The 21301-nt window shown below is 45.2% G+C and overlaps 11 protein-coding genes across 11 annotated transcripts; 5 read left to right on the forward strand and 6 right to left on the reverse strand.

The window, feature by feature from the left end:
* Positions 1–24: 24 nt before the first annotated feature.
* Positions 25–4160, forward strand: J056_001400 (Dual specificity protein kinase pom1; the record flags this gene model as incomplete). The annotated part of the gene is made up of 5 exons (XM_009271028.1): positions 25–141; positions 191–2950; positions 2996–3302; positions 3356–3589; positions 3634–4160. 5 exons carry the CDS (start codon positions 25–27, stop codon positions 4158–4160), a joined length of 3945 nt encoding a protein of 1314 aa, XP_009269303.1.
* A 140-nt stretch (positions 4161–4300) lies between these two features.
* Positions 4301–7061, reverse strand: J056_001401 (Activator of stress s 1; the record flags this gene model as incomplete). The annotated part of the gene is made up of 3 exons (XM_009271029.1): positions 4301–5532; positions 5579–6918; positions 6964–7061. The coding sequence occupies 3 exons, from the start codon at positions 7059–7061 to the stop codon at positions 4301–4303; spliced, it is 2670 nt and encodes an 889-aa protein (XP_009269304.1).
* Positions 7062–7317: 256 nt separating this feature from the next.
* J056_001402 (Beta-glucan synthesis-associated protein KRE6) lies at positions 7318–9246 on the reverse strand (the record flags this gene model as incomplete). The annotated part of the gene is made up of 3 exons (XM_009271030.1): positions 7318–8911; positions 8960–9133; positions 9182–9246. 3 exons carry the CDS (start codon positions 9244–9246, stop codon positions 7318–7320), a joined length of 1833 nt encoding a protein of 610 aa, XP_009269305.1.
* Positions 9247–9406: 160 nt separating this feature from the next.
* On the reverse strand, positions 9407–10905 carry J056_001403 (uncharacterized protein; the record flags this gene model as incomplete). Its single annotated transcript, XM_009271031.1, has 5 exons — positions 9407–10450; positions 10509–10619; positions 10668–10710; positions 10754–10794; positions 10849–10905. The coding sequence occupies 5 exons, from the start codon at positions 10903–10905 to the stop codon at positions 9407–9409; spliced, it is 1296 nt and encodes a 431-aa protein (XP_009269306.1).
* Positions 10906–11384: 479 nt separating this feature from the next.
* J056_001404 (Glucan 1,3-beta-glucosidase) lies at positions 11385–12718 on the forward strand (the record flags this gene model as incomplete). The annotated part of the gene is made up of 3 exons (XM_009271032.1): positions 11385–11502; positions 11553–11804; positions 11850–12718. The coding sequence occupies 3 exons, from the start codon at positions 11385–11387 to the stop codon at positions 12716–12718; spliced, it is 1239 nt and encodes a 412-aa protein (XP_009269307.1).
* A 332-nt stretch (positions 12719–13050) lies between these two features.
* On the reverse strand, positions 13051–16125 carry J056_001405 (Protein SQS1; the record flags this gene model as incomplete). Its single annotated transcript, XM_009271033.1, has 4 exons — positions 13051–13182; positions 13231–13850; positions 13897–15867; positions 15921–16125. 4 exons carry the CDS (start codon positions 16123–16125, stop codon positions 13051–13053), a joined length of 2928 nt encoding a protein of 975 aa, XP_009269308.1.
* A 75-nt stretch (positions 16126–16200) lies between these two features.
* Positions 16201–16986, forward strand: J056_001406 (uncharacterized protein; the record flags this gene model as incomplete). Its single annotated transcript, XM_009271034.1, has 3 exons — positions 16201–16516; positions 16569–16694; positions 16745–16986. The coding sequence occupies 3 exons, from the start codon at positions 16201–16203 to the stop codon at positions 16984–16986; spliced, it is 684 nt and encodes a 227-aa protein (XP_009269309.1).
* A 38-nt stretch (positions 16987–17024) lies between these two features.
* On the reverse strand, positions 17025–17600 carry J056_001407 (1,2-dihydroxy-3-keto-5-methylthiopentene dioxygenase 1; the record flags this gene model as incomplete). Its single annotated transcript, XM_009271035.1, has 2 exons — positions 17025–17120; positions 17169–17600. 2 exons carry the CDS (start codon positions 17598–17600, stop codon positions 17025–17027), a joined length of 528 nt encoding a protein of 175 aa, XP_009269310.1.
* A 170-nt stretch (positions 17601–17770) lies between these two features.
* J056_001408 (Protein lifeguard 4) lies at positions 17771–18690 on the forward strand (the record flags this gene model as incomplete). The annotated part of the gene is made up of 3 exons (XM_009271036.1): positions 17771–18504; positions 18553–18595; positions 18643–18690. 3 exons carry the CDS (start codon positions 17771–17773, stop codon positions 18688–18690), a joined length of 825 nt encoding a protein of 274 aa, XP_009269311.1.
* A 168-nt stretch (positions 18691–18858) lies between these two features.
* J056_001409 (Putative acetyltransferase) lies at positions 18859–19701 on the forward strand (the record flags this gene model as incomplete). Its single annotated transcript, XM_009271037.1, has 5 exons — positions 18859–18945; positions 18990–19028; positions 19075–19256; positions 19309–19585; positions 19636–19701. The coding sequence occupies 5 exons, from the start codon at positions 18859–18861 to the stop codon at positions 19699–19701; spliced, it is 651 nt and encodes a 216-aa protein (XP_009269312.1).
* A 594-nt stretch (positions 19702–20295) lies between these two features.
* J056_001410 (uncharacterized protein) lies at positions 20296–21144 on the reverse strand (the record flags this gene model as incomplete). Its single annotated transcript, XM_009271038.1, has 1 exon — positions 20296–21144. The coding sequence occupies one exon, from the start codon at positions 21142–21144 to the stop codon at positions 20296–20298; it is 849 nt and encodes a 282-aa protein (XP_009269313.1).
* Between the last annotated feature and the right edge of the window lie 157 nt (positions 21145–21301).

A 21301-nucleotide genomic window follows, 5' to 3' on the forward strand; every position in this document is an offset into this window, starting at 1 on the left:
CTCACAAAATCTCAGAATCTCAACATGGATTCGACTGACCAAACTAGTCGCGTTAACAAGCACACAGAAGCGCGCGAACATAACCAAGTGCCTATAAATGCCAGCTTTAACGACCCGATGGATTTCGATCCTGAAATCCCCGTAAGTTACCACCATCCTTACGAGACCAAATATCTAAAGCGGACAACAGCCAGCCGATACACAAAATACGCAATCCACAAGCCATCCTCGCAATTCGATACGCAGAAATAAAAGCAAATCGTTTGCTGACCTTCCACCATCCCCAGCCACACACACTATATCTTCCACGCTCAGACTCAATCAGAACCGAGGAGTAGAAGCCGAAGCAGAAGAACCACAACGGTCACCAGGATTTATACGCGCGCTTAACAGCCGAAAGTCTGAACATCACCGTGATACTTCTTCACGATCCAAATCCTCACATTCCCGTCCAGGTACACCGCCATCGAGAGGGTTCATAAGTGATGAGCACAAGCGCAAAAACAGGGCTAGCGTTGGTAGCAGATTCGCAGCTGAAGCTAAGCATTTCTTTCACGGTTCCTCTGGTGGTCATAGTCTGAGCCGCAACAGCCGCAGGAAATCAACACCTGCAATCAAAACGACATCTATTAGCTCCAACTCCAATGGAAGTCCTTCTACAAGTCGCGATTCTACCTCCTTTTCCTCTTTAAGATCTAGGCGTAATAGCGCTAGTTCGGAGATATCTTCCATCCAATCCCACAAGGATGAATTCGGGCTCAGCAAGGATATCGATGTCCCGCCAGTACCGCGGATACCAAAAGATTTCAGCAACTTTCGCGGTACTGGTGGTGCTAGTGGTGCTAATGGTACAAATCCCTCAAATCGAAACAATGCAATCGGCTTACATTCGCAAGCCTCTTCATCTTCTGAAACGACAGCTATACCTTCACAAGATGCTGATTTAACAGTGCGCAATAAAAACATGCATAGTACTAGTAGACACGGCAGCTACTCTCCAACACAAGTAAACTGTAAGAACTTTACCCACACTCAAACACCCGTCAAACGACCATCGACTGTGCGCAGAATCACACCGTCATCCATACCTTTCTTCAGACGATCATCATCTGCGCAAAACATTAATGCTCACTCTCTTCCCCACAACACCCCTCCACCCGTCCCTCCAATCTCACAAACGCACCTGGCGCAAAACTCTGTGTCTTCAGAAGACACGAATGGGACGACGCATTCGACACATTCGGCTACTTCAGCTCCTTCATCAACTGCAAAACCCTCACACAGAAAGAGTATGCTGGGGATAGGGCTACCTTCACTTCTCAAACCAAGTTCATCCAGAAAATCGTTATCGAGCAGCAAACCAATATCGTCGGATGATTTGTCAGACAAGCAATCGAAGCACAGTAGCGAGCAGTCGACATTCAGACGACGTCGCAACAGTCTTAGTGCAGCCATAATGGGCAGAAGGAGAGGTAAATCTATAGGATCTGGATCGGGAATGGGATCTGGTGAGGTGCCATCGGAGCCTGTGCCCAAGATCAAACCTGAGTACTTGGACCAAGAGAAGGAGGATAAGGACGAAGCCACAACACCCCTATCTTCACCTGCAGCCCGTGACAGAAGAAGTAAAGCCTCTACTAATCACAACGCTAATGACGACACCAATATGTTACAGCAAAATAATTCTAACTCCAATTCTACTTCTAATTCTAATTCTACCTCAAATCGCACACTCTCAACCTCGATTGATCCGCAACACATCGACTCACAGTCCAGTCAAACTAGCCACGAAACTATACACCCAGATAATAAACGCGATCAGAAACCGGCTACGACGACGCGTATACCGAGAATATCGTCGAGCGTGCGCACACCCGGTATGCAATCGCAATCGCAATCACGCTCACCATCATCTGCTCCTGCTCCTGCTGCTACTCCTCACAAGGCGACGCTGACGGAAACGGCGCGAAAAGCGAGTGAAGGGTCTGTCTATTCGATCAACACGAGTAATACGAGCAACGCGAGCAGGAGTAAAATCTCCAACGGAGGTGAACCGGCAAACACAAGCACCACATCGACCACATCGGACTCTAATCGCGAAATGCGCCGGCGAGTGGTGGACAAGTCACTCGAAGGCCAATCGAGAAGATTATCCAAGATGGCTATTGACGGCAGTAAGCGAGGAGCGCAAGGTGCGCGAGGTAAGGAAGAGAACACGATATCGTTGGTGAAGACCCCGCGCCAGGGCGCAGCCTATACCAAACAACCAACGTCGATACCAACGAGTGTGAGCTCATCCAGTGTAGCGTCAGCATCTAAGAACACACCAAGCAGCACGAGCACTCCAAAAATACGCAGCGTCGTACCGGCAGTGTCGTCGCGCTCTTCATCCAACACGCCCATCACAGCTAAAGTGAAGCCGCCACGTCAGAAGGAGGACGAGGATTCAGCCGCTGCCGACGAAGAGATGCTCGCATACATTCGCCGCTCACAGGCTAGACGCCTCGCTGCTGGTGCTAAGCTGTCCGAGTTGGAGGCTATGCTTGCCTTCCCCGAGGACGTCCACCCCACACCACGCATGTCGCCGCGCGAAGCTGTCGCGCTTTACGGTGACAGCCTCTCGCCATACGAGCGCAATGAGATATCCAGCTTCAGGGACGTCTTCTTCGTCGGACAGTCGTCCAAAAAGCGTTTGGCAACTAAGGAGCGCAGCAGCAGCAACCATGGCTATGATGACGATAGAGGGGATTATGTCGTTATCAAGCATGACCACCTTCATTATAGATATGAAATTATCGGTACTCTTGGTAAAGGATCGTTCGGACAGGTGCTCGAATGCCTAGATCACAAGACGGGCAAATCGGTCGCCATTAAAATTATTAGGAATAAGAAACGCTTCCATCATCAGGCTTTGGTGGAGGTGAAGATTCTCGACAAATTGGTCGATTGGGTGGGTTGGAATATACCTCATCTTACAAATTAACACGGCAAACAGGATCCAGAAAACAAACACAACGTAATTATGAAGACTGAGCATTTTACCTTCCGTGGCCACCTCTGCATAGCTACTGAGCTGCTCAGCATCAACCTGTATGAGCTCATTAAGGCCAACTGCTTCGCAGGGTTCACTACTGTCCTCATAAGGAGATTTGCTGGACAGATGCTGCATTCGTTACTGTTAATGAAGCAGCACAACGTCATTCACTGTGATCTCAAGCCAGAAAATGTTCTGCTCAGACACCCTGCCAAGTCTTCCATCAAGGTTATTGACTTTGGCAGCAGCTGCTTCGAGAATGAGAAGGGTGAGTAGGCGTTCTAGCTGAGTATCTGACTGACATTCTCCCTTTCTCCCTAGTGTACACTTACATTCAGTCGCGCTTCTATCGCTCCCCGGAAGTTATCCTCGGGATGGAATATACTGCTGCAATCGATATGTGGAGTTTCGGTGCAATTCTCGTCGAGCTCCACACGGGCTATCCAATTTTCCCTGGTGAAAACGAACAGGAGCAGCTTGCGTGCCTGATGGAAGTGCTTGGCGTGCCAGACAAGTACATCATAGACAAGAGTTCACGTCGCAAAGTATTTTTTGGTGCGTCGATTTGAGCACTATTTTGTTTTCTAACACACCGCTAGACTCCACAGGCGCACCGCGACCAGTTGTCAACAGTAAGGGCAGGAGACGGCGACCAAACTCCAAGTCGATCAAGTCAGTGCTCAAGAGTGACGACGAGCCTTTCGTGGACTTTATTACTAAGTGCCTGATATGGGATCCTGAGAGAAGGATCAAGCCAGCCGCGGCACTTAGACACCCCTTCATTACAGGCTTGCCGATGCCTAAACCGACGTCACCATCTATTGTGAGATCTGCAAGACGTCCGTCTACCGCACAACCTGCTTCTAACGGTCACTCTTTTAAAGTACCTAATGGTACGGCGGCCGATAGCAAGAAGTCCATCATTTCAAATCCTACTCCTATGAACAGACACAAGGCATCGCACTCTCAGTCCTCAGCTAATACTAACGGTAGCTTCGGTGGTCATCTCAAATCGCCTAAGCTTGCCTCGATCTCTTCTACACCGAGACTGTTCAGATCTAAGATGACGTCGTCGTCTACTCCATCCTCTAAAGTCAGCACTGTTTCGGCTACTTCAAAGTACTGAATCTATAATCGCTTTCTTATCATTAATTTATAATGTTTACGGCTTTTGTAAAATGTTAAGAATATTTCATGTTTGATATATCTGTTTGTCAAACTCAACACAGGTAAAGTAATCACATTAGCAATAGCAAAACAAATAAATTACAAATAACTTAATGAGTTCCCTCCTAGAATACCCCAACTGTTATTGTTCTCTCCTGTGTCGAACAACTGGTCCATATTCAACTGCATGTTGCTATTGGCGAACATATCGTTAGCCTGCGGCAGATAACTTGTGTTAAAGTTGTTAAAGTCTATACTAAATGGCTGCTGTTGTTGTTGCTGAGGTGGATCATTGCTAGTATTCGGTACTCCAAGAATACTCGTGTCATACTGACTACCTTCCTTGAATACACACTTGAGCAGATCATCAGTAATAACTTGATGATCAACCTTCTTGTTCGTGTCTTGAGCCATATTTATGTCGTTGTTGACCATAGCATACGTCTGCAGACTGTTTGGATGATAAGAGGCTTCGGGTAGATGGTGAGGCGTGGAGTGTGAGCTATTGGGCGAACTGGCTTTGGCTGCTTGACCTTCATCTGAAAGTTTCTTTACGAGGATCGATAAATCCTTAGATCTATTCCTTTTCCCACTATCACCTTCGTCGCCCAGTTTGCGCTTGAGATCGGGTTTCTGTCTCACTTCTTCTGCAAGTAGGCCTTCCAACAGAGATGCTGAGTGGTCAGCACCAGAGCTAAATGATCTTGCTCCTTTGAGCATGTTAAGTGCGCTGCGGATTTCTTCTCGTTTCTGCATCGCGTCAAAACTCATAGGATCATCGTGGATGAGGTCAATGAATATGACTATCGCACTAGCGAATGCATAGTAGGCACATATCCACCACCTCTCCAAGAATCCACTACGATCCGTCTGTCTAAGCACGGAGAGTGACGTCCTAGCTGCATCGACACATGTCTTCTTACTCTGCTCGTAGCTCTTGTGTCTGTATCCCTTTGATAAGAATGGTCGGTGGAGTCTCACAAGTCTCATCTGTGCTGACAGATTCAGCAGAGTTCTCTCCCATAAGAAAATCTGGTTCTTTTCTGGCGATAGTCCTAGCAACCGTACATCGAAATCCATTCGGTAAAAAGCAGGGAGCTGCTCAATTAGAGTTTTGATTTTATTGTCCTGTTTCATTGTAAATTCAAACGTTATATGGCCTGTCTCGTTAAATTCATCGACGATCTCCCGTACTGGCTCTAAGATGAGAAGACGTGTAAGCTGATACGTCATGCCGGTATAGACAGACATTGGCTTAGACTCTAATTTTTGACCTTCAACCAGATCATCGTCATCGATGTTGATCGGTAGACTGCATCTATTCTGGCAAGCTGATTCATTGTCAGGAATTGTTGAATAGGACAGCCCAATACTCACGATGTATTGTATAACTGTAATTATGAGAAGCAGCCAAAAACCAGTCTAGCTGAACCAGATTCCACCAAATCCTTCGACCGACCTCGCGCGTAATAACACAAGACCACATACCAACCCAGCTAAACTTTTTTGAACCCCTCGATTCAGGCGCTATAGCACCATCATGCGCCAAAGAATCTTCATCGCCAAGTCTTGATAGCCCAAGATTCTGTGCAATTTTTATAGCAGCACCTAGCAAAGAATGATGGGTAGATGAAGCATTGACGTTGTTCAGATAAAGACCCATGAGGACGATAGTTTGCAGATTATTCAAATTGTGGTTTTCGAGATAATCGCTTGCCCATAATGCTGCTCTACTTGCAGCGAAGTATAGAGCAGGTAGTGACTCATGTTCCTGAGGTGACAAGCCGGCGTTGACAGCCTCATCGGCATCTGCGAAGTGTATTGCAGCACACAAAATCATCAAGTATAAGCCAAGAAATGCAGGTGCAATTTCCAAGCGTCCTCCCGTCGCGTGTGCCTCATACTGGTTCCAAAAATTTTCCTGATCCTTCTTGAGAGTCGGTATATGCATGACTTTTTGGAAAAAGTCCACCTTGCGGATGTATATCGACATTAGCGCCTCGCCGACTTTTCTGCTAGGTAGCACAGAGAGGATGTTTCTCTGGTAGTTGTCGGCCGACGTCTCATTGCGTGCCAGCATAAAGTCAGGGGGATTAAAGGCGGGATTGAAGGTAGGTGCAGCAAAATTAACAGCATGTTTAGGACCCGAGCGGCCAGGGCATGTATTCGCCGATGCTTCATTATCTCCTTTGATTGCCGGATTATTGATCGACTTAGCCGGTGATGCTGGCGTGCTGCCGAATTTTAGACGATCGTTATTCAGAGAAGACTTTTCCCTTCTACCGAAAGCAAAGTCCTCAAGAATCATTGCTGCTTCCTCCTCTTCAGAGTCATTTGATACAATTCCGGATCCCAATGGTCTCGTTTGTGTTGCATCAATCGCACCATGTCCTGAATCCTCTGATTTGATGGACTTACCTTTGCCTTTTGATGGTCTGCCTCGTCTGTTTTGTCCCTCGAATTTTGCCGGAGTGGCGCCAGAAGCCATTTCATGAGAAAGGGACAGGGATGGAGGTAAAAGAGTTGATTGAACGTTCTGAGGCAAAGCTTGCTGAGTTGTCCTTAAGGCGGCTTCCAAATGCAGTACTCGGTTAGTGAGCATGTCCATTGACGTCGCAGATGCGCAGCCAGTCACAGATTCCTCGTGCTTTTGAACCTCCCTGCAGATAGCATCATCTCCTCTAGACTTGCAAGGTCCGCAAGGGAACACCCGATTGCTGGTTCCGCATAAGAGTTGCTCAAGTCATTTCAAGGCTACACACCATTTGATCTTCCGTCTGCGACACTCAGAGCAAGCCTGCACTTGCCTCCTTCTCGATGCAGGCTGCTTGATCTCTGGCATTGATATTTCTGACGACATTTCGTGATGATGGCATATAGATAACGAAGCGTACGAGAAAGCTTCGTGGAAAAATACAACAAAAATTTACAGGGAATAAGGCCTGGACTCCGGGAAGGCTGTCTTTTGATAGATACTTAAATTTAATCTCTCGTACGCATATCGACAAAGTGATCATGTATGAAATGCAAGATAATGAAATATTTAAATAAAGTTCCTGTTTTGTCCGTATATTTGTATGTCTGTATGTCCAAATGTCCGTTTTCCGGGTATAATTCTAGTTCCACATATTGAGCTTCTTTTCATCGGTTTCCTTTTTTCCCCTGAGATTTGGGTCCGTCTCATAGGCTAAATTGAGCGCCATTTGACAGTCCTCGTCATCTTGATGCATCAGTGCATTTTTCACAGGTCCGGCCTCATCTGGATATTGATCCATGTATTGTTTCCAAGTTGTAAGATTTTTATCGGAGTAAGCATGAGGGTGGTTATGGATGTATGCTGCTGTTGGCATTTCTGGAGGATCACATCCAATCTTTATATCATTCTCTGGTTGGTACACTCTAACCCAATCAACCTTCATGACGTAATGGTTTTGCTCGGCAAAAATTCTCTCAGAGATCTGATCAAAGTTTTCGGATATAGCCAAGTTGAAGATGATGTAGAGTGGCTCATCCATGATAATTCTCTCGGATATAGCTGCTTCTGGATCTGGGCCAACTGCATCACCATATACCATCCAACGAAGTTCGTCGTCAACTGTCCACCCGATATTTGCATCAGGCCCAGTTCCAGTATTGATCTGAACACCGTAATTACTAAATTCACCACCTGATAATTCATATGCGTTCTGATCCGTCTTGACAACAACACTGGTACTCATTTGCTGATTACCACCTTGATAAGAATTGATCCTGTCAAAATGATCGTCTGGTGAGAGTGTCTCATTGTAATGAATAAACGTAATGTTGAAGTCCCATTCGTAATTTACATTGAATGGACACCATTGTCCTGACATAGAAGCGGTACCAGTACCACCGTCTTGATCATTCGCATTGAAGTTACTAACTTGCGCTTCAACAATATCGACCTCGTAGGCAGCACGACCCTTCCAAGTTCCATCTTCATGTTTGGGACCAGGGTGGTCTTCGTTTTCACAAGTGCAGCGCGAAAGCCGTTGCGGATTCGAATATGAAAGCGAAACCACCTTATCATTATAATTCGTGGCACCTTTCTTGTAAGACGCATCGGGATAATCGCCCAAGGTCTGATTTTGCAAGGTACCAACGTCACAGCTGTCATATGAATATGGCCACATGCCCTCAAGGGAGGCACCATAGCCCGCTCTGCCTATGTTGGCCATGGTCCAGAATGCTGGCCAAAGACCCCATACATCGGAGTATCCTGGCAACATAATTCTAGCAGAGACGTAACCACCCGTAAAACAAAATTTGTTCCAGGAGTGTACCATGGCACCAGCATAGTCGAGTCCGTGAGTGGTGAGATTGTCGGTAAATGGGCCACTTTCACTGAGAGTGAGCACGAGATTGCCATCATTCGTGGTTGCTTGACGAGGTGAATACCACTCGAGGTTATCGGTACCCCAATAGTGTAAATCTTGAGCTTCGAAGTAAGGATCTTCACCCTCGGCAAAGGTTCTGCCGTCTTGTTCAAACTCATCCGAGAAGACGAGCTGGTATTCGCGGGTGTCGTTACCAAAGCCTTGAATAGTGTACACATCTTTGGGAGTGTCTGGGTCAATCAAATGTCTATTTGGCTTAGTCCATTCGACCTGGCCAGTAGAATTGAACTTTGCGTAGTTACTACTGGTAGAGGGATGAGGCTTGAACTCGTCGTAAATAGGATAACCAGCGCTGGGATTTGGGTAAATAAAGCCTCCTGATAAGCTAAAAAGCGCTTACAAAAGCATCAAAAGGGCTGCTACAAGGACAGACAAAAGGCCCAAGTTGATTAATCCTCTGATGGTGAAAATGGAGCCAGTTGAAGCCTTAGCACCATCCCTGGAAGTTGGGTTGTGCAGATAGTCGTCTTCCTCGTTTTGCCAGTTCCGTGCACCCCAGTCATTAGGATTGGCGCTGAGTGGCCAAGTCAGCAGATGTCACTGCGCACAAAAGCTAACACACCTCATTTCAAACCGCTCAGACTCTAAGTGGTTCATTGGCTCGTTGTTAAGCTTCTCGTAGCTCATTTACGGCTTCTCGTTTGTTGATGCTGGTAATAGTTTATTGAGCGGACGGTTGCAAATTCCAACTAAATAAACTTAAAACAAAAAAGGAAGGCGATCATAGCGGCGAGATGTGAATTAAATTTAAATTTCATAATCATCAATACAAAAGAAAATGGGTTTTCTATATCGCTGCTGAAGTCTTGAGCTTGGGACTTGGGTTGAATTCAGTACCGATCTCCGTTGATGTTAGAGATCTAGGGGACTCCTCCAGGTCACCTTTTTCCAGTGTCTTCTTTGGCTTCGTTATGTAGGTAAACGAGACTATAATTGCTGTGATGAAGCACTCTACTATTATAACAGGCGGGTAGATCGCCAGTGTCGTCGCATCTGCCGCCTGAGATAGACAGAATGGCCCTAGTAGACTACCAAAGAGTGATGTAGCCATTACTATAGATGTGGCTGCATTCCTCAGTTCCCTAGGCCAGCATTCAGTCGCTGAAGATAGGGTGTTAGGCATTAGAGGTCCGAAGAAGAAGCCAATCAGCAGTGTCAGCACTACTATTCCCGCGATACCTTCCACCTTCCACAATCCAGCCATCAGCGCACATATGATTATGTACATTCCGAACGATGATCTGCGTTTGCCGATCTTTGCTGACACATGCGCAAGAGATAAACGACCAAGTAGAATACCTCCCCAGAGTGAGGTGAGTACGTACTGTGGTAAACCATTGCTCAATCCTTTATGTGCATTGAGATAAGGGGCGAGCCATTGTGTAGTACTGTCCATGCATACGAGCAGACCCGTCTCAGCTAGCAGCCCTACCCAGAGTTTCCCTGAAGGTAGGAGAACGGCCAGTTTTTCACGGAATGTGTAATCGTCCTTGGAGGTATCGTGTGTCTCGAAATCCCTGAACACAAACCAGGAGAAAAAAATCAATAGCACTGAAAAGCCAACAATAATCCAAAAGTTGTGGCGCCAGTCTATGTCGTGCTGTAGAAAAGCCCCGATCACAAATGGCGACAGAACCGAACCTAGCGCCATGTTGGCGTAAATGAGCGACATCAGCGGTCCGTCTTCGAAGTGAGACAAAACTACAGTCGCAGAAGTTTGCATTGAGCCAGTTCCTACACCTAGCAAATACACTCCAAATACGTATGCTGGAAATACCGGTGGCCTAAATGCATCAATGAGGGCACCAGTGCAGTATAGCACCGTCATCGACTAATTCAAAGATAAAAAGTTAGAGAAGAACTTGAATAAAGCTAGTAGCTCAACTCACCATTATAAAGTACTGCACACCTATCTTCTGGATACATATTGAAGAGAGATAGCTCGAGGTTATGCTTCCCGCCACGAAGAATAGGAAAGCAAGAGAAATAACACGTTCCGACTGCAATTGACTTGGTCAGTAGGGATTAGAGGATCTTCTGGCACTCACATATCCGTACCACTCTTCCAGTGGTTCTATTAAGCTTCCAAAACTAAACTGGGTCAGCATTCGTTCCACACGACTGAGAAACCTACAGGGCATCGGTCCATCCAACAATTAAAAGCATAAAAGAGGCCTACAGATCGACTGAGTCAGTAACAGAACAGCAGAAAAATTTACGCTTCCTCACAATGGCAATAATAGACCAACGTTTGCCTTTATCTTCATCAATAGTCATAGCTGTCATAATTGTGCGTTAAGTTTCGTGATGGCAATGGCAGTTAAGGAGAGTTGAACGAAGATCCAACTTCATTCGGCCAGCAGCGAACAGCGTGACTTAGATAATCACCGACGTCAGCCCGAGAAATGACATTGTTTGGAATGTTTAATACCCAGCTTTATTTACGATCAATCCAAAAGTTGGGCGAGTGAATCAACCTGAGTCGCGTATTCGCGATTGATGACGTCGCGAATATAAATAACGAGCTTTACTTTGTGTAAATAATCATGTGAGATGTGCGTGTCAATATTGATTAAAAAAACTACTTTCAAACCTTTTTATTGATCTACCGGGTTACCGGCAGTCGCAATTCAAATTTTCCCTAAGGAATGCTTTCATTACTCAAACTAGTGTGCGCAGTCCGCATGCCGAAACTAGTGATGTGTTATAAACGACGATATTAACTGTTGATATCAACCTTATCTATACCTCCCTCAAGCAAATCAATGGTCAAAGTCCTTCAAGCCCTAGCTGTGCTTTCAGCAGCCGCCCTCACTACCGCAAACCCAGTATACAGAAGACAAAATGCTGGTGAAAGCGTGTTACGAGGCGTGAACATTGGTGGTAAGTTGTACGTGATTTAGTCGTGTGCACCACTTATCTCTACCTTCCAGGATGGTTGCTCATGGAGCCTTTCATCACTCCAACCGTTTTCGACGACACACTCGATGATCAAATTGTCGACGAATGGACATTCGGTGAAAGACAAGACACAGAGGTTGCTACTCAAGCCGTAAATGACCATCTCGAAAATTTCATCACCGAGGATGATTTCGCTCAAATCAAGGCAGCTGGCTTATCACACGTTAGAATCCCAGTTCCACATTGGGCATTCGACAAGAAGGATTTTGAGCCATTTATTGTCGGTGAGCTGGCTATCTGCCTGTCTTGACATTCCTGACTCGAAAAAGGCAACAGACTTGAAAAACTCAGAGAGGGGTTAGGATGGGCTCGTAACAACGGACTTATGGCATGGATTGATCTGCACACTGCTCCGGGTGGACAGAATGGATTTGACAATGACGGCCAACTACTTCCACAAGGTCAATGGCACAAAGACCAAGCCCAAGTGGAACGCACTCTGCAAGTTATCCAAATGATTACTGATGAGTTTGCAACTCCAGAGTACGCAGACGTCGTTGAATCTATTGAGCTGCTCAATGAGCCAGCCACCTTCCAGGACGAGGCAATGATGCCAGTCTTGAAGAACTACTACCAATCCGGGAACGACATCGTCAGCGGCAACGGCGCTAACGCTAGCGTTGTTATCCACGATGGTTTCAAGGAAGACCCCCACTTCTGGGATGGCTTCTTAGATGGCACTCAACTCGACGTCCACAGATACCAGGTCTTTTCACCTGCAGCACTCAAACGCACTGACCAAGAACGTGTTTCCACTGCCTGCTCATACAAGCAGCCACTCCAGCAAGTTACTAACCAGCACCACTTTGCCGTCGTTGGTGAGTGGACAGCAGCAATCACTGACTGTATTCCATATCTCAACGGTCGTATTGTTGAGGGTGCTCGTTATGAAGGTGATCACTCGGTTTCAAACGAATACATTGGATCTTGTGCGGATAAGTCCGGCGATGGTAGCAACTGGACTCAAGAATACAAGGACTCCCTTCGTCTTTTCTGGGAGGCACAAGTTGATGCGTATGGAGAACGCTACTTCTTCTGGACATGGAAGACTGAGCTCGGCGCTGATTGGTCTTACCAACGTCTCCTTGAGCTTGGTGTCTTACCTCAAGACCCAACTGACTGGACACCAAGATGTTAAATCATGTCTAGTTAGACTATTGATATTACCCAACATCAATTATTTAATTTTGCATTCGCAATCGCGTACTTAGAAGGTCATAAAACATTCACAAATACACTATACATTTCTACTGAGCCTTAAATATTTCCAAACGGTATCAGAATGGATGAAATACTCTAAATTGTTTGCAATTGGCATTGCTTGACCGACGTGAAATGTTAAACATTGTTGTCGGGCTCCTATTTGACACTCCTTCTAGACAATTTCAGTCAAATTAATGTTATACTGAGATGATAAAAGAATGAACGCTTGAGAATATATACAAATGCTTCCATGCTGGTATGATGCCTTTAAGTTGCACCCAATCCTAAACGGGAGTTTTTGATGACAGCTGCTACTGGCGCTTCCAATCCTTCGCCAGATTGACCCATCTTCTGACCATGATTCCAACCCATCGTGGCCAACATTTTGTATCCGACGGACTGCGAGGAGTGTTAGAATTAGTGGAAAGTGCTAATTCTGTAGCTCACCTCTTGTCCGATTGGCTGGGCTTCATGCCCGACGATAGTGCCCTCTGTGTGTTTAATCATCTTCGGCTTCGCACCTCCATCACCCTTCTTGCTTCCTGAAGCAGCCTTGCGAGCAAGATGAAGAGTCTTGTAGAAGTTACCAATACCACCCTTGTCGCATGCCTTTGCGGCTTTGCTAACAACTCCATAATCGACGTTCTGACCGGTTCTGCCTGTCTTCAACAGCATAATATGCCGACCAACACCTTTACCGATCGATTTAGATTTGAGACCGTAAGTATCAGCGAGCATGTGTATTTGCTTCCTTGATTTGTTGTCCATTGGTGGTAACTTCATCATCTTTCTCTGAGGAACGTCGACAAATGATTGTATTTCGGTATTGATAGTTTCGGTGTTGTAAAAGTCTGGAAGCATCTCATCATCAGACAACTCTGCAGCTGCTTTTATTGCCTTTGCTTGCATTTTCTTGCCCTTCTTACCTTTCGTCTTTGTGTACGGTGACAGTGCATCAGCCATTCTAACTTGCTCTCGAATCTTCTTCTTTTCTGCTTTGCGAGCTCTGTCTTGATCCCACATACGCTGCAATTGTGGTGGTACTTTGGCTTTCTTTTTCTTAGAGCCTAGGAAGCTAGATTAGCGTAATGTAAATTCACACATTCAACTTACTTGTTGGGAAGATGAGATCGCGAGGATCGAGTGCGAAATCCTCCTCCGAATCTTCACCGTCATCGCCATACACATCACCATAATCATCATACGAGTATTTGCCCTGGCGTGAGCCTTGACGCGATGATGACTTGGCTTTCTGAAGGTTTTGTTTCTTGCTTTCAATGATGGAAGCGAGCTCATCTAAGAATTGCTCCTCTTCATCCCACTTATTGTGCTTGCCTTCGAAGTCATCGAATTCCATCAACTCATCAAAGTCATCCATAAAGTCATCAGCTCTCTTTTTTCCTTTGTTCGCACCTTTACCCATGCGGTCACGCTGAGTGACTACGCCATCTGACTTTGCTGCCTTGGCACGTGCTCTACCAAGCTCGTAAGCCTCATCTGAAGAAAGACTAGAGTCTAGATACATTTCATCCTCCATTTCCAGACTCTCATTGTCAGAGAAGTCGAATTTGAAGTCTTCCGCTTTCTCGAATTCGGAGTCCACATCGTCAGAATCGCTTGATGATTCGCCGTCAAGTTCTGCTTCCTCGCGAGCTTCTTTGCGAAGACGTTTATCAATTTTCAAGTCCGTGATGGTATTTTGGTTTTGAGACATACTGTTGGCGAAGGAGCGCAATGCAGTGTCATCAGCACCGAAAGGACCGGCAGCAGTCTCACCGCCAGACTCCTCATCGCTGTCGTCCTGTCTTGTGTTCTCAAGCCAGTCAGCGACGAGCTCATCATCTAAGGTTGGCTTTTTAGTTTGGTTTGCCTTCTTGCTGTGTTTGTTTTTTGGTGGCGGTGGGCCATCACTACCCCATTCCAAATCTGAGTCACCTTCACGTGCCTCGAGAGGCTCATCAAATAGCTTTTCGCCTTGTTTCCTATTTTTCTTGTCTTTCTTATTATTCTTTTTATTATTGAAATCTGACGAGAACGTGAAATCTTGGAATGTTGGCTTGTTTCCAGTCGCAAACATCTGTCCAAGTTCGTGTACATTCTTGAAAAGGTTATCATTCTGCATCGTCGTGAATAGCTTGCTATTCTTCTTTTCGGGTACATTGGACAGAACAGGCTCTTCGACTTCGACAATATCACTTCTGGAGAAGGTGTGATGTGGGTTAGCAGACATCTCGACATCTTCTGCATCATCAACTCTCTCATTAACAACAATTGCAGCTGAATCCTTGGGTTTCAACGATTCAGGTACTTCAGATGGATTTGAGTCGACAACGAACAAGTCATCATTGTCAATCATCTGATCCTCAATCTCCTCGTCATCCTTGATATCGTTTTTTGTAGCATTTGGTTCGGTGACTGTGTTAATACTGGTATCAGCGATACTTGTATTGATTAAGCTCATGTCTCCTATGCTTGATTCTTCGATATTCAATTTCGAGATTGAAGGCATGGAAGTGTCGAGCTTTACTTGTTGAGTTTCCTTTTCTTCCACATCATCCTCTTCGCCTGCAGTAAATGCAGATTCTGTAGCTGATGTAGCAAAGTTGCTAGTGTCGGGCGCGTCTTGCAAAATATTTGAAACGTCTTCCTCTTCTGCGAACACGTCTCCAGCATCACTTGTATCGACTGTCTGGTCGACTGTTTCATCTGCAACTTGTTCTGTCGGAATTTGCACAAAGACATCTTCAGCATCCTTAGTTTCAGCTGCCATTTTTATTTTGCTTAAATCCATATCTTTATCCCATGACGAGGTGCCTTTAACGAATGCAATTGGTTGGAGTAGTGGGTTTGCATTTGGATTGGCGCCTCTAGACTTTCCTTTGCCCATCTTGCGCTCTGCAATCGCAGCCTCCTCTTCTGCAGATTTACGTACATAGCCGAGTCCTTTGTGGCCGCCCTTGGCTTTGCCTTTGCTATCGTTGACGAAGTAAGGCATCTGCTGTTTGATGCCAGGACCTCTGTCCTTCTTTGGGGCAGTCGGAGCAGACTTATGTATATCTACAGTTGAATATCTTGGCAATTCAGCTGTAACAATGCTATATGAGTCATAGGAGGACACGTAAGGTATATTAGCATACATTCTGTATTCATTTGGTTGTAATCGAGGCCCATTGTATTCATTGAGCCTGGCTGGTACTGTAAGCCGCCTCTGCCGGTGCGTGGCGTTCCACGACCTCTTCCGCGGCCTCTAAATCCACCGCGGCCACGATTAGAACCATTGCCTGATGAATCTCCGCCGCCTCTTGCGCTCTTATTATTCGATCTGAAATGATTTTTTGGCATAGTTAGCCTGATTGTTATGACGCAAAAGGCTTGTTTCGAACAACGTGGAAGAAAACGCTGAATAATTTAACAAGGATGAGCTTTATGAAGAAAATGCAGTACACCCTGCCTGTTTCTCTATCCGCTGTCGCTTACGCTGCTGTGAGATCCCGCCAATCCATCAGATGCTCATCTACAGGCAGCATTTGGAGAGACGCCAATCCGAACTCACCGCGTGCATCTCCTTATCCGCTTGTTTTCATACGTACACCGGAGAATTGGGGTGAAGACGCAAAAGAATGGCAATCTACGCAAGGTTTACTCATTGAGAAGGGATTCGGATGCTTGGAGATCTTCTGCGATGAGCACAAAGGCAGCACGTCTAAAGAAATACTCAAGAAAATGGCTGACGGTGGGTTCCTAATCGCCCAATTGGCTGTAATTCTAAGTGACGTCAACTTTAGATGTACAGCAACGGATAAGGCTAGCTGCTATTCCCTTCCCACCTGTGCTATTCGCAAAGGGAATGGGTACGCTCATCGCTGAAACGCACATCAGCGACTATCCTGTTTCTGGCGTGGTTTTAATCAGTGAGTAAAACTCCCGTGAAACATTTTCTTCTCAAACGATTGCACTCAAGATCCACCTTACATTGATGGCGAGAAGTCGCCTAACGAGAAGGTACTGCCAAGCCCCGTTGAAACTTTCAACTACGAAGCTTTCCCGAGAATTGCAGTAATGGATCAACTCAAGAACGTCGAGCAGCTTGAGCAGCATAGGTTAGCAGACTCAGACGCGGATTTAATCATGTACAACGGAGAATATGGCCAAAAGCAGTCGCTATATGAAATAGAAAGATGGCTTGACGATAAAGGGTTTTGAAGTACGTGGATAATGCAATTGTAGAAATGGGAGATGTATTATACAGTGATTCCGATACTTTTCAAGTATTCTATGTGAGATGGGTCCTTCTCAATATCATTTGACCTGTTGTAAGGTTGCCATTTAGGTTCATCCTGGTATGCTGTCAAGTTTACTGAATGAGAAGGAGTAAAGCTACTTACAGTAAACAGTCTCATTGCACGTGTGTAACCGTTATCGTCCGTTGTGAAACGGTGGAAGATACCTGGAGGGAGAATGATCAAGTCATCCTTCTCGACGGCGATTCTGATCCATTTCTCGTTATTCTGCAGTCTGTCTCTAACATCAAAGTACCCGCTGCCATCGAGAATCAATCTGGCCTCAATATCTGTGTGCAAATGCTCCACTTTGAAAATATCCAGCTTCTTCTGATACTCCTCCTCACCGAGAACCTCCTTAGAGATACCGATAACATCCCTGTTCTTGTAGCCTTGCTCGACTGCTACTTTCTCTACATCTGGGTTGTACTGGTATTGGATTCCCAATTTACCCAAGTAGCCAGCGTCAAGGGAAACGCCTGAGTTGTGAGGAGCTGTAAAGCTGCCATCAACGTCATCCATGTAGTATGCCCTCATTGGTTAACTAAGCTGCGATGATTGGTTGGATTGAAGGGAGATAACGCAATGCTTGGGATTTGTGATGATATTTTTAGTTTATTTGTAATTTCTTTTAATAAATTTTAATTGTACAAATAACCTTATCTATGTGGTTGCGATGACGATCTTCATCCACTACGCTGACCGAAATGTCAACCGAAGGCTACACGCAACCACCACCAGGCTATGCTCCACCCAAAGACAGCAAGCCTGACAACAAGAATTACAACTCAATTTCCCAGAATGAGGAAATCCAGTCAGCTGGCCCGAGTCAGATGCCCGATGGCGATCTTCCAGACGATTTCAAGTACGGCGCAACTATCAGCGAATGCGTCCGTGAAGTGCGTATGGCATCAGTGAGAAAGATCTACACAATTCTCACCCTCCAACTCCTCGCCACATTCGCTACTGGATTTTGGGTGTCATACAGCCAATCGATGCAGACTTTCATCCTCAAGCATCCCAACACTCTATTCGTGCCAATCATTGGGTCATTCGTCACACTAGGCTTGACTTACTGGCAAAGACACAAGGTCCCTGCAAATTTTGCTCTATTATCTTCCTTTACCGCTTGCGAGGCACTAGCAATTGGTGCTGTGATATCCACGTTTGAGAACAAGACTATTGTGTTGCAAGCATTGCTCTGTACGGCGATCGTGTTCATCGGCTTGACGGCATTTACTTTCCAATCAAAGTACGACTTTAGTGGACTTGCACCCATACTCAGCGTCGGTATATTTGGTATGATTGGATTTGGATTGGTTGGTCTCTTTGTTCCATTTAGCTCAACCGTTAGCCTTGTATATGGCATTATCGGTGTCGCGCTGTTCTCACTCTATGTAGTATATGATACGCATCAAATATTCAATCGCCTATCACCTGAGTAAGTCGATTTCTTTCCGGTGAACCAGCCATTTGACCCGAACATCAGCGAATACATTCTGGCCTCGATTTCACTTTACTTGGACTTCTTGGTGAGTTGCAGTGTTTCGTAAGCATATATAATACTGATATCTCGCAGAACCTTTTCCTATCCATCTTGCGTATCTTGTCAAGAAACGATAATTAAGTTCTGCTAACGATTATGTCTTGTACAACACAATTGATGATTCCATTTGCTTAAATATTTATCAAACCCTTTACCTTCAATTTCGGTGATACCCTGGCCTCTCGTGACGTAGGGTAGTGCGACAGCTGTACCGAGCGGAGGCCATTTCCGTTAAATAGGACTATCAAGATGCCAGTGGAGAAATCAAGTGATGCAATCTCAAAGATGTTAGCAGGAGAGCCATACCTACCACTAGTAGATCCAACAATGCTCAAGGTGAGCACAAGCAATACAAAGATCTGTAAATAACAAGTGTACAGCTTAAATCGCGAGCAAGGAACCTGCAATATAAGCTGAATGTATGTTATTTGTCTCGAGTGCAATCGAGGTGCTCAATTCTATCAGAACTACCCGCCTTTCGTTTACGGCGAGGGAATCACGCCGGAGAAGGTGTTTGGCGGCGTTGATGGCAAGAAATACGAAGTTATAGCTGATCTATTTGATATCCCCCTCGAAAAAGCCAAACAATTGGCAATTGAGCCACCATTTTACTGCGATCATGGTGTATTCATTGAGTTCAAGGGCAGGTGAGTTGATATACACTTGGGAGACACGCAGATAATAAGAGCACTCGAATAGCTTCTATTGCAACTACAACACCACCATCTTAGATTGTGCAAAGGTCTCCATAGGAAATCGAGTTTCTTTTGGGCCCAATGTGTCTATCTATGCCGCAACTCATTCTGTAGACGTCGGAGAGCGTCTAGAGGATCTTGAGAGGGCGTATCCTGTTGAGATAGGTGACGACACTTGGGTAGGCGGATCAGTGAACATAATTTGCAGCGCAAAAGGTACCAAAATTGGTAGGGGCTGTACTATTGCAGCAGGAACGACTCTTTGGGGAACATTCCCGGATGTGAGTGTTAGTTTTTTTTAACTAATTATTTTCTAACTCATATTTTGCAGAACGTGGTCATTGCCGGAAATCCACCAAAGATCATTAAGCATCTTGAGCCTTCTGCAAATGAATAATGTTGTTAATTTGGTACTGCAATGCATGATAATGCGAGCCGGCAAATTGTGATTTATTAATCAGCTCAAACCCAAGCAGAAATTTAATGCCTCGGTCGGCGAAGACAACTGTATGTAAGACTGTCTTGCTTTGTCATGTGGTTGCATCATTGAATTTGTTTCAAATTAAGACGTTTCTGGATTGAATTATTTCTTTTTCCTTTTTTTTCAAACTTCAGTTCACAACGTCTCACAATGCGCATGATGTGATGTTAATTTGTCCGCAGATATTAAAATGGTGACACCTTAACATAACGTAACCTTAGGACTCGCAGCTGCGCAAGGTTTTTCAATGCACAAGCTGTGAGAACTCATCTTTAATTTCCAATTTGTCCGCAGGGCAACTCGGCTGTATGAAATTCCTAAATATCACATCGGTAAAATTTTTCACACAGCCTAAAGTAAATTTAGCACAGGTGAATATATAATAGAAAATAAAATGAGGTATAAAGTCGTGACTGGTTTATTGTGCGTGATTGTAGAAATACAGAATATCGCGTTGCATGGGGTTTATCAACCGAGATGACTGGAAGGATGACCATTGTTTGTCCTTTGCTAAGTCGCTATGCCGACTATTTCGTCCTTCGTGTGATTATCCCCATGTCCTAAGGCATGTATTATCGCGTCGCTGTCAAAGACCTTTTTGTCAAAACCTAAAGATTGTAACTGTGCAGCTCTTATCTTGACCTGATCGATAATTAGGTCTGGATTGTTTTTGTTGTCTTTGTGGTGTATGTGTGCTATCGGAGGCAATTTTGGGGAAGGAGTGCTTATAGTACTAACGTTGTAATCATTCTGAGTGGAATTAGAGCGAAAGCGTGTTGATATCCTCTTCCTAAGACTTTTCTTTTTACCGCCGATGCTGTTGAGCGACATCTTAGATCGAGATTCGGGTATATGTGGTAAGGAGTGGGTAGGTGTCTCAGGACTGAATGACGAAGATGTAGAAGAAGTGAGGACATTGGCACGACTGCTCACGCTAATTTGGTCCTCCTCTATCGACGTATCTATCCTTAATCCTATCCTTGATGAACGTGGAGATACCCCTCTGTCAGCCGTCGAAGTGTCTGATACAGGTAAAGGAGCTTGCTGGAGTAGGTCAACAAGACACTCCCCACTATCTTCTTCATCATCACTCGGTAGATCATCAAAAGATTTATATCGAGATTCTTGTCTAATCATATCAACGCGCACTTGAAACTCGTCATGCTGTTGTTGAGGCTGAGTAAACACACTGCTGCTATCACTGGCAACTGAAGTTCTGTGCTCTATGTACGGTCCAGATATATCGGCATCGTACTCGTTGTCATCATCTTGAGGCGGGGTCACGAATACGTCTGGAATATGAAAGTCTGTGGAAGATCGAGGACTGTCCTTCTTTAGCTTGTCAAAAATATTCGTCATCGTCGTGGTTGACGATTTCGATTGATCCTTGCATCTGGCATGGCATTGGCACGGGCCTTTTTCTAAGTATGGAAATGCCTATTTGGGAAACTTTTAGGGTTATATGCATCCTATAGGTAGCAAAGGTTATTTTGAAACTCAACAATTGGATTCAACA

Source organism: Wallemia ichthyophaga (genome assembly GCF_000400465.1).
Source record: "Wallemia ichthyophaga EXF-994 unplaced genomic scaffold scaffold15, whole genome shotgun sequence".
NCBI lineage: Eukaryota > Fungi > Basidiomycota > Wallemiomycetes > Wallemiales > Wallemiaceae > Wallemia > Wallemia ichthyophaga.